This window comes from Centruroides vittatus, unplaced genomic scaffold (genome assembly GCF_030686945.1).
Source record: "Centruroides vittatus isolate TY-2023 unplaced genomic scaffold, ASM3068694v2 contig_1408, whole genome shotgun sequence".
In the NCBI taxonomy this organism is placed as follows: domain Eukaryota; kingdom Metazoa; phylum Arthropoda; class Arachnida; order Scorpiones; family Buthidae; genus Centruroides; species Centruroides vittatus.
The window spans coordinates 1270777-1287504 of NW_027120884.1; the positions used below are offsets into that span (position 1 = coordinate 1270777).

The window sequence follows — 16728 nt, forward strand, 5'->3', positions numbered from 1 at the left end:
AAAATAGAATTTTTAAATATTAAAAACTTCTAATAAAATTAATATCTTTATATAAAAATTACATTCGGTGTAGAATTCATCTTTGAAACTCTTTAAAATATTAAGGTTTGCTCATAAAGTTATTGCTTGATATATTTAAAATTTTGTGTGTTATTATTAGAGTTTAAAAGGAATATTTGTTAGATGAAAATAGTGTAATGTTTAGAAGACCTGTTTAGAAACAACTGTACAAAATTGACTGTTTTTTTTCCCTTGTATTTTCTTCTACTTTCTTGTTAATCTACCAAATGTCATCGCATAAATAAATGTGGAAGCTTTCTCGTGAAAAGAGTTTGTTGCTTACAAAAAACTTTTTCTTAGGTCAAACAGTTATATATGGAATTGACTTTTGTTCCACTTACTTTCATTACTCTATATATATTTTTTTCCTCTTAGCTATATAACTGCAATCGTTCAAGATAAAACTAGGAAGTTTTATCTGATACTCTCTCATTGTCTTACTTCTTTCGAAAGATTTCCATTTTTTTTTTTTTTTTTTTTTTTATATCTTCTTGTTGTTTCCTAAAAATAAAACCTTTTCGCCCTTTATTTCTAGGGAAAAAACTTCGGTGTATAACAGCAGAAAGAGGGGGGTCGACAACAGTTCCCTTGTAGCACGCACGCACGTGTTTTGGATCGCCAACACGAAATCCCTCAGAAGAGAGCTTCTATCTAAAGAGTTGTGCTGGAAAGGTAGCAGTGCAGGCGCAATGATGCTATTTTTTCATGTCTTTTCAATCGTTTCGTTGTGTCGATAATGGCTTCATAAGTTTCTTTGTGACTTACTAGACAGGTACATTAAGGTAAAGAATTTTCGACGACATATGTAAGAAATTTAAATAAAACTACCATACCGTATATAACGACATTACATTCAAAAAATATACAAAAGGGAATAAATATCTTTTCGTTGCTTATGTATCAAATATTCTGCATTTGAATGTAAAGGGAATTCATCTGGGATGAAGCTTTGGATTTTTTCGTTTATTTATGTTTTGTCTGTTTCTAAACAAATCCTTCCCATAAGAATGCAAAGTGTTCTTATGTCGGATGCTGAATACTCTTAAAAAATACTTTAAAATTTATTAAAATGCAATTATTTTATATATATATTTACAAATTTCCAAGATTTAAAACTTAAAAAGCTCACCTTTAATCATTTTCCTCACAAAAATTAAGAGAGAAAGTGTATTAAAACTTTAAAATGGCGATAGGTTCTTTTTGTTTTGTAACGTGTTAATTATATTAAAAAATATATTTAAAATTTTAATAATTCGTAGAATATTTTAATCTGTTAAAGACTCGACCTTTCTACTTTAAAATATATGCGAAATTATAATAAAATCTTTTGTTATTCATTGAATAAATTAATTATAATTAGTGATGCTGATGAAATAAAGTGATGCAATAAGAGAATAAATATGAAAAGTTGACTTTAAAACAAGTTTAAATGGAAATTTTATAAAATTATAACTTTTAACTGAATAATATTTCGAGTAATGAAGCATTCCTGTAATAATCAGTTAGGATATTTCCGCATGAATATAGTTTCCAGTAAATACTGGCGCCAGTTGCATAGAAACGACAGACGTGTGACTAATAGTGCGACGAATCCTTACGTAAACACTAAGTTGCAGAGTTTCCAGATTGGAAGCGGATGCCAAGTGGGAAACGATTTCCGGTGACTTGAGAAAGCGGAAGTTACATCATCAACAGAACGAGTTAGGATAAATTAAACTCCCTTCTATGCTTATAGGGAAATGTTTTCTTTCGGTTGACTAATTCTGTTACGACGTAACAATTAACATTGAATCGTTTCGCTACTTATCTTTCTAGTTCTAAGAGTAGTTTAGATGTTTAGCTAACGTAACTTTCTCGTCTTACTTGTTTATAGTTAAACTTATCGGGATAAAATGTTTACTTCAATTCACGCATCATTTGAAATTACTTCCTCAGATTGAATGTACAGTACATAATTTTTGTTTTTTTTTGCAAGCATAAAACACGTTTTATGCCTGTGGAAAAAACATTAATATTCTGTTTTTTAAAAGTGAAGATGAACAAAAATAAAGAAAATTTAATATTTATAGATAATTCACTTTATTCAGAAACACATTAAGAGCAGATTCTATATGATTCTCTAGTGAAAAATTAATTTAAATGGCGATAAAAATGGATTTAAACCTATTCAAAAAACTGCTATAAAGTTAAAGATGGTGTATAGAGTCAATAAATCAAGTTAAAATTCTCTCAGATCTTACAAAACGTAGAATTTTTCTAGAAAGTCCATGCTTAAAGACATAAATGTCCCTCATCTTTCTTCTTGGATGAATCGTATTCTACGAACAGATTTAAAAATATAACACAATCAAAATCGTAGTTTTTAGAAAATATTTACGACAAACATCTTCGATGCCTGTGGGCCCTCTAAATCAGGTATCAAATTGAACTCTCATTACACAAGTGTAAAATTTATTACACTTTAAAATCTAATGTAGTCAATCTCTTGGAGGCATAACTCTAATTGCTTATTGATTACAACTAGAAGCAATTATACTAGATAGATCCCTCATATTCGATAGATTTAATCAGTTTATTCCATCATATCTAATTGAATATACTCCTTAAAAGTAATGAATAACTTTTCTTCCTAAAGGCAAATTGACAAACTATCTATATTACTTGGATAAGCGAAAGGTATCCTATATCGAACAACATTTAAACTTTATATATATATATATATATATACTCTGAATTATAAACTTGTAAAATTAATTCTAATTATACATTAAGATAGTTGTCCTCTTCAAATCGATCGAAGTTTAATGATATTATCAAATCTTGACACTTTCTAGACATTAATGTTCTTAATACTTCTGCTTAAACTTAATGGATTTAGAAATTAATGATTTTCTAAGATTGCATCTACTAAGTAATCACGATATAGACCTATATAATTATAATTAATTGTAATAAAATTGTGTTTTATGCCTGCAGAACATATTATTAATCACTTATGTAAATGTCTAAACTAGTTTTTGGTGCTTGATTTTCCTCTAATTTAATCGAAGATTGAAGAAATAAGGATCTAAAGTTTCTTATTAGAAACTAAACTTTATTATATTTAATCATTATTAAAATTATTTTTATAGAATTAAGTTAAAAGTAACGAAGAGAAGTAAAGAGCATCATAATTTATTAAATGTATATTCTGTATTTGATAAATAGTAAGAAAAGAAAGGAGAAAATACCGACATTTATCAACCTATATCAGTCATAAACTATACATTAGATACAATGATAAAAAATTGAACTGTCATGATTCTGTAAACACTTTTATCTGAAGAATATTAAAAAAAATTGCATTTGGTCGAACAATTCGAAAAAATGAAAATACACTTTTGCAACTTAACAATATATTTCGAAGTGTTACTTTAAAATTGGCACTACAAACAGAAAATGAATTTTTGCAACAATTTCAAAGTAAAGCTATAAAAAACGAAATCAAAAAGTTCGTACTAAATCTAATAAAAGAATATCCCTGTTTTTTATATCAAAATCTATAAAATCTTCTTTAAATTTCCTTTAAAAACGTTGAAATTTAGTGGGGAAAACATACAAAATCATTTCATATTCAGCGATTTCGTAAATCGTCGCGAGATTTCTTGACAAAATGACCATAGACTGAGGACTAGAGGACTTTCTTCAATGTCACTACAAGTTTCTATTATACAATAGTCACTTGCAGATCTTAAAGAATGAGAGCAACTGACTGATAGAACTCAGCTTTCCATCAAGTAAATGGTAATTTTTTCAAGTAAATTCGCATTGTCTCGACGATAAATTGTTCGGTGCCAAGAAGACCTGTAGCTTTATCTTAATTAAAATCTTTATAGCTAATTGTATATGTTATAAATGTAAAAAAAAAAGTAATTTAAAATATACTATTTAAAGCTCAATTTTTTAATTTTAAAAGCACTTGGTAACCCGAGTAAGTTTTAATTAACGAAACGGTTACAGTAAAATCGAGTGTTGCATACTTTAATTCTGTGGTTAATTTCACGTATAAAATACATGAAAAGAAAATTAATTATACGAAATTTATGTCTTCAAAACTATAATTTCTCTTTCTGACATTTTTATTTGCTGGAAGAAAACTTATAAGCAAAGCAATTCCAGATCGAGTGATGCCTCATTTCACTTAAGAAGAATGGAGAACCTGTTACAATGTGGCTACAGCTTAATGGCCTTTTACCAACAGAAATAAAATCGATACGACTTTTATTCTTTGTAACTTCAGATTTATATATTTGAAATTTTCAATATACAGTATATGTTTATTTTTCTTAAATAGTAAATTTTATTCGGGTCTTTATTAATTGTTCTTGTATAATAAACATCGTATAAACATAAGTTTTAATGTATAAGTTTCTTCGGTGGATCGTTTAGAATGGAAGGAACTGAACCCGTGATATTCAATAAAGGTGTGGGTTCAGTTCCTTTCAACTTTCAATAGGAGTAGAATCTACATTTTTCACGAGAACGTGAGTTTGGTTCTTAATTTTTGGATAATGATATCAATATTAATTTTAAAGTATAAATGATAGGTTTTATATATTTAACTGCATAAAAAATCATATTTTTAAGCAAAATGTTTAATATTTATTCTCAAAACAGCAGTAAAAAATACATTAAAGTTATACGTTAAATGAATATAAATTGTTAATCGAAACAAAAATAAATAATAGATTAATGCTATTAATTTACTCGTAAAAATAATTTATAATTAATGAATATTTCGAACACGTTTAATGCTTTTAGATTATTATAGAAAACTTTCGAACTTAATTACACAAACAAGTAAATTTTTTACAAAATATTAGATAGCAGTAGCAGTAGTAGCAGCATCAACAGAGGAGCAGCAAGAGCAGCATCAACAGCGCCAGCATCCCATGATATTTGGAAAGCGTTAATAATGATAATTTTTTAAAAAAAGAGAGAAATTCCGTCATCCTTATTAGTAACTGTGTTTAGACGACATCCGGTTCCAATATGGGAAGTTATTATTCGGCAACTGGGTATGGCATCAAAATAGGAAATTCAATTAAGCGCTCCCTAAACGAGTCACTATCTTAAACATACAGATACAAACTACTTAATTAATACAGATGGGAAACGTTACAGAATATAAAATACGATCGTGATTAACCCTCCGTTAGAGTTCATAATATTGTTTATTAAAAAGTGATTTTGTGGTTCCATCTTTGTCTCTTCTGTTGATGTTTTGATGCGATTAGTAACTGTCTTATAGCACTCGTTTACCCGAGAGATTTACTTGTTTTCTAATTACCTAGCAAATTAACTCTTTTCAATTATAGATTAAAAGCCATATTTATTAATTTTTGGCTTTTTTAAAAACTTTTCCTAAACTTTTAACAGGAAAAATATATTTCCAGGAATTAAGTCTCTTAAATCATTTATGATTAAATGCTTGCTTTTAATAAACCATTTGGGAATGATCCTTCTAATGTCTAATTTTCTGATAATTAATGATGTTCCGGGGTCAAATGATGATTTTTCTACTTTAAAGACGTGTGATAGAAATGTTTTCTCAATCTGCCGTTACAATTTGCTTTAATTTATCGAATAATATATATGTTTTAATATTTTACATTAGCAAAATAATAATAATTAAAGCATAATTTATAATTTTCTGTTATATATGTTTAAATATCTAAAACATAATACCGCAAGATACGTTAAAGTTATAATTGCAACATTTTAGTAACTGCTATTTTAGATTTCTGATATATTTCTGAACTTCTCAACAGGTGAGTCGCGATCTATTAGTTGAATATAATACAGTTTAACTTTACTTTATTTCTTGAAAATTTATTTTAAAAATACGTAAATATTTAAAATTTATAAATTATACAAGTGAATAAAGTAAAATATTTTAAAATTTTTATATACTTTTAATAAAATGATGTATATTTTTATACATAAATAAACATTTCTAACCAACTGGGCGATCGCGATCTACTTGTTGAGTGATTTCTGTCCATAAAATTTTGTTATAGATTTAAAAATTTTACAGCAGATAAAGTGACGTAGTTTGAAACTTTTCATATGTCATAACTATCTATAATCTAAAAATATAACTTTATATAAAGTATTTTATGTAATTAAATGTGTAATTTTCGACGAATAAATATGCTTCATACAAATAGAGCCATCTAATTTTTTATGTTTGGAATTGAGAGAGAGAAAACCATTTTTTCAGTCAGCGAGTACTCGGAAAACGATCGAAAATCGTCAAAGTAACTATTGATTTTCATTTGAAGTTTTTTTTTTTTTATATTTTTTAGGTCTTCTAGCTAGTTCCGTATCGAATCTTTCATCAGTTCCACCTGCCATGGGTCGAACCGGTGGACGGGGTAGTTTGACGAGCAGCACTCCGAATAACCCATTAAGTACACTTTCTAAAGGTGATGGAAAACAGTGCAAAGATGCTGAACAGGAATATCGGACATCTTGTCTTGTTAGAACACCTTCGGGAGCACTTTTTATTCCCAGTGGTAAGTCAAACTTTACAAATTACTGAACATTAAGTTATCAATGCGGTGCTTGGTTTGTGGGGTTATAGAATGAAATATACAGGTTAGACGTTACGTTTTTAAAGAGTATTCTAGTGTTAATTCAATTCTTTATACATTTTTTGGAATTATATTAAGGTTTACTAATTTTTTTTTGTTTGTTTCATTCAAACTATCTTAAAAATAGAATGTATACTTACTAGTTGAAGACTAAGAAAATTTAGCTACATGATAGAATTTCTTAGTACAGTCGAACCTCTAAATTGCGGACATTTTTAGGAACGTTTCTTTTTAAAATACGTACAAAATAACCTCCAAACAGCGGCCGTTTTTTTTCAGTAAGACTGTTTATTTGCATAAAATGCGCTTTAAGTATGCAAATGAAATCTCCTGAGTTATTAGGTTATTTTATTACAACATTGGTAGTGATGTGTAGTACGAAACATTTAAGTTATAACTTTATCAATTAATCGAAAAAGGAAACAATTTTCTTATTTGGTCTATCAATAATTCTACAAATAAATAATATTTTTTCCCCCAATTTATTTATTTATAAACCCGAGGGAAAAATATTTTTATATGTCTTCCTAACTTTATAATATCCTTATTTATTGTATTTTTATGATTTCCTCTTAGGAAATTCGCAATATTTCCTACTTTCTTTGTCATTTTATCACGTCGAAATACTTTTCCGCAATATTTTGATACAGCGTATCTACACAAAATACGTGCGTCGTGTGTGTCTATCCGTTACCATTTTCTCTTAAATAAATGAACAATAGTTTGACTCCGTACGACGAAAACAAAATTCCATCATCATCATTTTTCTACAATCAATAATTTTTTGAAATATGGTCGCGTGCTTCGATACATCGTTAAAGAAAACATAGTACGAAACTTTTCGAGTTCCTCGCAAAGATCTATGCTCTTTTTTGTACAACAGATTATTTTAAATCAATGCACTTCTTTTATTTGATTTTGCACACGATCCAATTCTATGAAACATGGCACTGTCACGTTTGGAAACAAAATGCCATTTTTTTTCCTTTTGTAAATGAAGATTCTCGAAATACCAAAGATGAAACTCATTCTTAATGGAGACAAATGAAGTTTTCTTTAAGTTAAATCATTGTTTATATTGTTAGTCAATCGACAATTAATTTAAAAAATATTTAGAGTCTCATCTAAATTTAATCCTCACACAAGTTTTCCAAACGAAATGATATCCTAATTATGTTTTTGCTGGATCCCAGGATCTTAAAAGGTTTTAGAGTCCAGTAGGGTAACTAGAACTGATATTAGAAGGGGCTCGAATTAGTAAGTGTGAATCTACATCTATCCCTGTACCATTGTGGATGGATGCAGCCACTAGCTCTGTGGAGCTCGGATATTGTGTACACTTGAGCAATAGTGGATTCAGAAATCTTTAGAGGGGATGCAGAAAGGAAACAATATGTCTTACAAAATGTTTTACTACCTGAAGTACCCGGCTTTACTCGGGTAAAACCCTCAGAAGGGGGTGCAGCTGCTGCCTGAACACACCATAAATCTACCGTGTACATGAGTGTAAGTTCCTGAATTAGGCGTGACGGTTCCGCTTTTGAATTGTTTCATAATTATATTGAAAAATAGCCAACATTCCTTGCATAAATTGTAAATCAAAGATGAATCGCATACGGTACGAATTTTAATATTTAGTTTATGGAAACAGTAGCCTAGTAGGCGATTTATCGCTTTGTCTGGCAACTTGTCGATCGGAAAATAATGAATTATACCATGTGCAAGTACTGTACCACGTGCAAGCCACGCGAAACAGTTATAAAAGGGAGTTGATTTTTGCTAATTATCTGAGTTAAAAGAATGGCGGTTAAAGCAAACAAGGTTACGTTTGGAGCCGTAATCAACTGCTCATTTGTTGCTATAGTTATAAGTCTATTTTGTAAACAATAGTATATGGTTAAATAAAATTTTCATTGATTGTTCGTAGCATCTGTCGTCAATGATGTCAGAAAGTAGAAAACCGAGCGTTGACCGGATCAATCACGTTACTCATCTGACGTCACACAGAAGTCTCTGACCTAACGTCTTGTTTTTTATATTTCAGCATCTGGTCACTTTAGTATAAGTGCGTTTGTTACATTCAAGTCTTTTGCCTATATTTATTTTACTTTCTCTTTATTTAGAAAAGAAAGAGGGCCCGAGCCCTCTGGACTCAGGGCTATTTAGGCATTTATCATTGGGGTGTGGGAGGCATGGCTGAAAGTAGCATAACCAGATCCTATGTAAAATTATATATATAAATTAATACGTCAGTAGTTAACTCTACAATTGAAGTATTTAGCATTTTTATTAACTTTTTTTTATTACGAAGAGGAAACGGCCCTGGGCCCCTCCATGGTTAAGTCACTGGGCATGGAAGCCGAATTTGTCCACTGATACTTATGGCTGATATTGAAAATTCACACCAGTGTCAGGTCAAGAAGGTTGGATCTCCTCCCTGTCCCTCATGTCCATTATAGTGCTATATGTATATGTTTTTTTTTTGTGGCATGATTTTGACGACATTAGATGAAATGCCCCTCAAACATCAGAAGCTATGCTCCTGCTTTGGTCCCTACCTGGCTGTGCTACTGTTCGGAAAGATTAATCAGCAAGCAAAGATTGTATAGTCTCTTTTAATATGTTTATTAAATAGCTATCAATATTGATAAAGATTTGGATCCATTTCGATGGAGAACCACTAAAACTAGTAATTGTTTTCATCTAAGGTTAGAATTTAGTGTTACCACCCGTCCGGTTTTCACCCGGACAGTCCGGGAATCAGTGGCGTAGCATAGTAGGGGCAGCAGGGGCGACCCGCCCCAGGCGGCACTTTTAGGGGGTGGCAAAATTTCACAATAAATAATAATATATTGTAAAAATACCTAAATAAGGGGGCGGTGACATTTTCCTCCGCCCCGGGCGGCTGACACCCACGCTACGCCACTGCCGGGAATTGACTCACTGTCCGGGTGAACTATTAATTTTGTCCGGGAATTTTGTAGAAATTGTGAAATTAATTACGATGAAACAAAGTTCTTGCAAATATTTTTGTAAATTTACACCATTTGAACAGCGAAAGACCTCACACTCACTGAAACTCATCTGCCATTCCGCCATGTTACTCTGTTTACGCCGACGTGTGATGCGCAACCTGCCTCTTGACCTTCTTTTTTTTTCGTTTTGTTTGTACGTCTGTACACGTCTTCTATGGAGCTAAATTATCTGTTCTTTCTTAATTTAGGTTACATACGTTACTCCTACGCAAGGCCCTAGTCCGTAACTTTGACTGATTGAGAACCGGCATGCACATTATTCTTTGCATTGTAAAATGACATTGCATGCATCAGGAACTTCTGTTCGAACAAATCAGACCTGCCATCCAGGTCAGCAATTTTGTAAAGGTGGCAACATTAGGTTAGATGAAAAGGGCAATTAGTGTGACTGTAGAAGCCTGGATGATGACAATTGCAACTTTCCCTGTTTGTCAAATTGGTCCAAATTCACAAGAACTAAACCATAGACATATTGTAATTTAAGTGTTTATACTTAGTTTCATCATTGTTTTCTTATTTAATAATCATAATTCTTTCATTTTTTAAAACTGAACTCCAATTTTTGTTAGTTTAATCCAATTTTTTACCACTGTCCTAGTATTCTACTCAGTTGACAACTACAATTCCACAAAGTGGTTTGGCCAGACCAAACAAAATGCCTACATATGATCTATGATCAAAACAATTGCTTTGATCATGGATCATATGTAGGCACGAATGATTCTTTTATTAATCAAGGGCTAAACGTTGTTTTGGAATGCCAATCCTGCCCTTTGTAGTGGGAGATGGGGGAGAGAGGAGAAATGTTAGAATTTTGAACTGTGGCTCAAAGTGAAGTTATTTTGCCTTCCATTCACTTCACAATAAATTGTTTCACATCAGCAGATAGGCCTACTTTTTTTTTTTAAAGTATATGTTAAATAATTATCAACAATTTATAGACACTATTTCCTGCTTGTTCAAATATTAATGATGATAAAATATAATTGTAAAAGTGACTTAATATATTATTACTTTATATTTAATATACCCATCAAAAGTTAATAATATTCTGAAGTAATGATTTAAAAAAACTTTTTCAGATATTCCTAAGGGTCCGTTATCACCTCAACACAAGGGTGACATCCCAATTACACAAAGTACAACCCTCCAAGAGGAAACTAAGAAACATCCTGACAGGTATTGTTCATTTTATTAACAAATAAAATTTTAAAAAATTAAACTTTCTTACTGGTATGTAAAGCTGTATATTTTTACATTATGCTTATTTTGATGAAACAAATAGAATTTCATATTATAATTTTTGCATTATTTCATTAGATAATAACCTCATTTTTTATTAATGTATTTTATAAGTATTTTTTTTTTTGTGTGCATGAATTCTTGTGTCAATTTAAAAAAAAAATCCATTAACTGAGAAATGAAAATGTCTTACTAAAATAAAAATATTTTTACAGATTAATATGACTCATCTTTATATGCACTATGAAAATTTAATATTTAAAATGTAATTCCATATTCAAATTTCAGATATTTAATAAAATATTGAGTGTTTTAAAATAAAATATTTATTTCTTTTGCTTCTTTTAATAACTTTTTAAAGTAAAAAATAAAATATATTTTTTGCTTTAAACATAAACTAAGCTAATGTGAAATGAAAAGTTTTCTTTTTAATTTCTTAATTCACAAATATTTTCTTAATTGATTTGTCCATTACAAATTTGCAAATACAAGTTGCAAATAGCTGTTATTTGCAAGTTTTAACTTGCAAATAACTGCTATTTGATTAAAACTAAATACAGTTACCAGTGATTTAATTGCTATCCAATACTCTTTAATTTCATTTACTTTCACCTCAAATATTGATCAGATTTTAACTTTTCCTTCCTTTTGTTTATAATTAATTCTTTTAGTAATCTGATAGATATATTTTTTCCCTGTATAAATTATTTTAATCTCTTTCTGTTAATTTCTGTACTTTTATTATAATGATAGTCTATAACACTTCTTCATTTTTTATGTTCTTTAAATCTATAATCCACAACAAATTTTAACTTCTTAAGTTAGGTACTTTGTTATTTTTAAATGGATTTATAAGAAGCTGAAGTAAGCTAAATTTATTCCTTTTTTGTCTTTTAAAAATAAACAGATTTTCAGAAGAGTAACTTAATGCCATCAATCTATTCTTATCGAACTATTCCTCACTGAATTAGAGCAGAAGAAAATAGAGCAATTGAAAATTAAAATATTCAATCTTCATGATATAAAATTGTTTTCATAAACATAAAATAATAAAATATATAAAATTAATTAAAAAAAAGAATTGAATATATGAAAAAGTATATGTAAGAACTATGAAAGAAAGAGTTCCATTTGATGTGGCTTCATCTATTTTCTTCTACAAAGGCTAAACATAATGATGTACTGTGAAGAATTTAATGTTATAACTCATTGTATGAGAATAATTTAAAAAGTTTTGCAGAGTATTATGTTTTTTAAATTGAAAAGATGATAGAATACATATTTATGATAACTAAAACACATTAAATAGATGACTTGGTAGAAATGCATGATTAGTATTTAGCAGATCCATTTGTTAGAAATGAAATACAAAAACAAAGATAGAAAAGTTTATATAAAGTATATATTCATCTTGTATTGAAATGAACTTATAACATATGAAAATAAATGTAAATGTTTTCATATATTAAGTAAAAAAATATTACAGTCCACAAGAGATCATTACCAATGTGCTGCATTTCACAATAAGAAAGAAAAGAAGGGGATTCATGAAACATGTTTCATAAAATAAAAACAATATATAAAGATATTAAGAAAATTGATGGATTTTATATAAGCATTTAGAAGGAATTGTTATTTTTATATTATGAAAGTTTTTGATAATATATGACTTCAGATTAAGGCTTGATTTATTTTTTTAATCAAAATTCAAAGTTTATGGAGACTAAAGAAATAAAATATAGATGGCAAAAGGTAGTAAATAATTGGAAAACTGACTGCAAGGGATTTGAAGTAGAATGAATTAAGTTCATTTATTTTTACATGATTATTTACATACATAATTTATTTTATAGACATTTAAGAATTGCTTTGATTAATAAGTTTAAAAACAAAAAATTATAATGGAAATATATTAAGCAAGTATGGTAGGCCTACTTATAACAAATTAAATATAACAGTATTGCAAGCCAGTTATTTAAATGCCAAATACTGTTGAAACTTTTTGTATTAAAAACCTAAAAGTTTCTTACTTGATTTGAATTTGAATCCAATTTTGAGTTAGAATTTTACAGATAGGTCTAAAATACCATTTCAGCTTGAATAACAAACAGATTATCCAAGTTGATTGATGAAAAAAAGTCAATTTGAAATCAAGTACAGGTTATGCAATGGGCTGGCCATGATCTGCAATGCTGAATTTTCATCTTACAATTTATTATACAATACTTAAAACAATTTTTCCTTTGTCCAAAGTCACCAAGGATATTTTTAGAAAACATAAAAGTGCTTTGTGTACTAGATACATATACATCTGCCATTGCAGATTTTTCTGAAATCACCAAAGGTACATTTACATCTGCTTTGTCATCATTCTTCTGTTTATTTCCTATGTATCAATGTATGTTTAAACTGATAGTCTAGTTTCCACTTGTGAAAAAATTACAGCAGAAAGCTGGAACAGAAAACAAGAGAAAATCTATTTATGCATCAATACCACTTTCACAAAAATGTAGAATCTCTTTTGCAAAAAGAGAAATTTGAATAATGTCTACTATTGGTGCCGTTGGAATGACTTCAGAATTCAAAGAGGACACTAGTATATTCAATAGTAAATCATTTGCTGTTTATATAATATCTCACATTCAATTCTTTCCTTTTTGTGCACTTTTCAAACGTTAAACATCAATGAATATCCAAAAGCTTCCTAAAGTAGTGATATGTTTACATTTAATTGTAAGCACTCGACATTTTGTATGATTTTGTTGTATTTGCATCTACAGATGTCACAGTCGTTTTCACTTTCTATTACTAGTTATTGACTTTGTGTTTCTGTATGTAACAACATGAAAGTTAAACATTTTTAATGAAAGTTTTGAGATTCTTTCTATTCAACAAAATTGGAAAATTTTAAGTTTTTAGATTATATATTACTGCAAGTTATCCCATACTAAAATATAATATTTCAGTTCTAACCTGGAAATTTTCAGTGTAATATTTTGACATACAACACAATTATTGGGCTCCAATTTTCAAATTACAGACCTATAAGTTCCCACTGACAACTGTTTCTGTCCTTTCTTAATTAATTAATCTTGAGAATGTAGTTAGATGAAAGTTAAGACCAGATATGGAAAGCTTAGGGGTAGAAGGTCTCAATTAATTATATAAACTTTTGAAGCAAACCAAATGTCATGTTATTTCAGTTCAAAAATTTTCTTCGGACACAGTTGGAACTCTGTTGTTAACAGAAAAAGTATGATGTACTGTACAGGGGCAACACACTACTAAAATCAAGAGCATATATTTTAAATTAAATAAGTTAAAAATATGATTAAAAATTTCAGCCTGGCATTGTGATGATATCACAATAAATAATTGCTCATATTCTATAATGTTTTATTAAAATTTATTATTTTTAATTCATAAAATGTTTATTTAAAAAATCAATATCTAAGTATAAAAAATTATGTTTTCATATATTATGAAATTTTTAATATTATCTTCATTCTGTTTTATATATAAATATGAAATATAACTTTTCTTGACAGATGTCAACTGTCATACACCTCATCTACTAGTGTGCCTAATTTCCCCGTCCGAAATAATGTGCGACGTCCTGTTTCCAGCCATTTTATACATTCGCGTTTACATTTTCGAAAAACACTGTCCTCCAGATGTACTTGGAAATGTACTGCCATTGCCTTTATATTCCTGACAATAGCACTTCTTACAGCACTGACATATTTCATTGGTAAGTAAAATATATATATATATATATATAGAAAATCTTTTTCTAAAAAAATTCCTGCTAGTACATATGACAATTTAAAATAAGCTCTGTTTTAGAAAAAATATAAGAATGACTAAAACATATTTAATACCACTAATTATTAAATGTAAATTTACCCATATACATTGTAGTATTTATAGTATTTTCCAAATTTTCTGTGTTATTAATTCTGTATATTCCCATCTGCATTTTCTCCTTTATGTGTTATTTTGGATTTAATGTCAGTTGTTAAATAGCACCCTTTTAGTTACCTTTCCCTTTTCAAAGTATTATCATTTGTGGTTTTTCTTACCTCACTTCTCGACACAAATGTATCAAGGACAGACAGTATTGTCCATTCATCAAAAGATGGCCTCTGACAAATGCCATGGCTCAATACGGTGGCCCAGTTTGTTTCATTTGTTTTCATTGTGGTAGTAAACAGACTTCTTGCTTGAACTTATAGAATTTTTTTTAGCTGAGCAACTGCCAGTACTATGTACAGTACAATACCAGCTATTGATATTTTTTATGCTATCTGCTCATATGGTATACCAGCACATTCTGGCTGTAAAATAGCCTTGTATATAAATATTTATCCTAATTAATAAATAATTTCAATATTTTTGGATATGGAGAATGTAAAAGACATTAAGAAAATGTTTATAAAAAAGAATTATAAAATTGAATCACATTTATAAAAAAGAATTATAAAATTGAATCAAAGAATATAAAATTAAATCACATAAATTCACATTCAAGACAAGGCCCTGAATGTGAATTTATTTAACTTTCAAATTCTTATAATTGAAGAAAATTAGAATCATATTAGTGAATTAACTGTTGGAAAAAGCAATACATATTTACAGCAGAAGCAAATTATCTGTTTTATAATTTTGATTCATGTCTGTTTTATGGAGTTTACTCAAACTTAAGATTTCTTAATGCAACAATAGAATCTGTAAAATACATATTAGAAAATAAGACAATTAAAGTTTCCTTACCACATTTTAAAGACATAGATTGATCATCAAACTTCTAGCATCTTACATATCCATAAATTATGTAATGCAGATATGGATGGGTGGGTAAACAGATAATCATTACAATATATTATAAAGGAATGGGATATTTATAAAATTGCTATGTAATACTAGGATCTTAACCCTTGAATAACAGAATGATTCAATTTGCATAGAAAACTATACTGTTTATGTCACTGCTTTGTACATTATATATGTAATTAATAAAATAATGTAACATTTAGTACCCCATGCTGTGTATCATTTCTTCATACAATTAAGAGAGTTGGTTGAAGATGTGTTATGTAATTTTTGGGTTGGTATGTGTGATGGTATTATGAAGCATTATAGTGGATGTGACAATAGTTGAAAAGATAAAATTAGCATTACATAATTTATGGACAGTCCTTAAATAATATCTTTATTGTATAAAAAGTTGAGAGTGTAAAAAATAATAAAAAGATTGGAACAACTATAGCAGTGAAATTCTTTCTCTATCAAAATATCAGTTCTTCAAAGTATTGAGAGAAATTAATATTTGTATCTCTGGTAACAGTCTAGGTACAAATAATAGTTTTTATCATTTTTATATTCTTTTGAAAATTTTAAATGATAGAAGTTTTATACTAAAATTATCACACAAACAAATAACAATTACTGTACAGTAGAGTCCCACAAACTCGACATAATGTGGATTGAGAAGGTGAGAAGTTACCAAATGACAAGTTTTATGGACTCCTATGTTAACAGTAAAGAGAAAGAAATGAGATTGTGTTAAAATGCAGGCCAAATTTGAATATCTTTTCATTGGCGGGAGCATATTGCCAACTGTAGCAGAATTTTGCTAAATTAATGAATTTGTTTAATGTACGTACAGTGGTATAGTGATGATGCTAATCTAAATAGCAAAATTTTTGTAAAGGTATTATATGTGCAAATTGATACTGGTATGCATGTTAACTACA

General features: G+C 28.8%; 1 protein-coding gene across 5 annotated transcripts in view; it reads left to right on the top strand.

Annotated features, from left to right (window-relative positions):
• The window catches only part of LOC136968169 (teneurin-m-like), a 257304-nt gene that overhangs the window by 183621 nt on the left and 56955 nt on the right, over window positions 1–16728 (top strand). For all 5 annotated transcript variants that reach the window (XM_067262136.1, XM_067262137.1, XM_067262140.1 and 2 more), the window contains 3 exons: window positions 6408–6617; window positions 10813–10909; window positions 14521–14723. In XM_067262136.1, the coding sequence (XP_067118237.1) occupies window positions 6408–6617; window positions 10813–10909; window positions 14521–14723 (510 nt within the window). The remainder of the gene's footprint in view (window positions 1–6407; window positions 6618–10812; window positions 10910–14520; window positions 14724–16728) is intronic.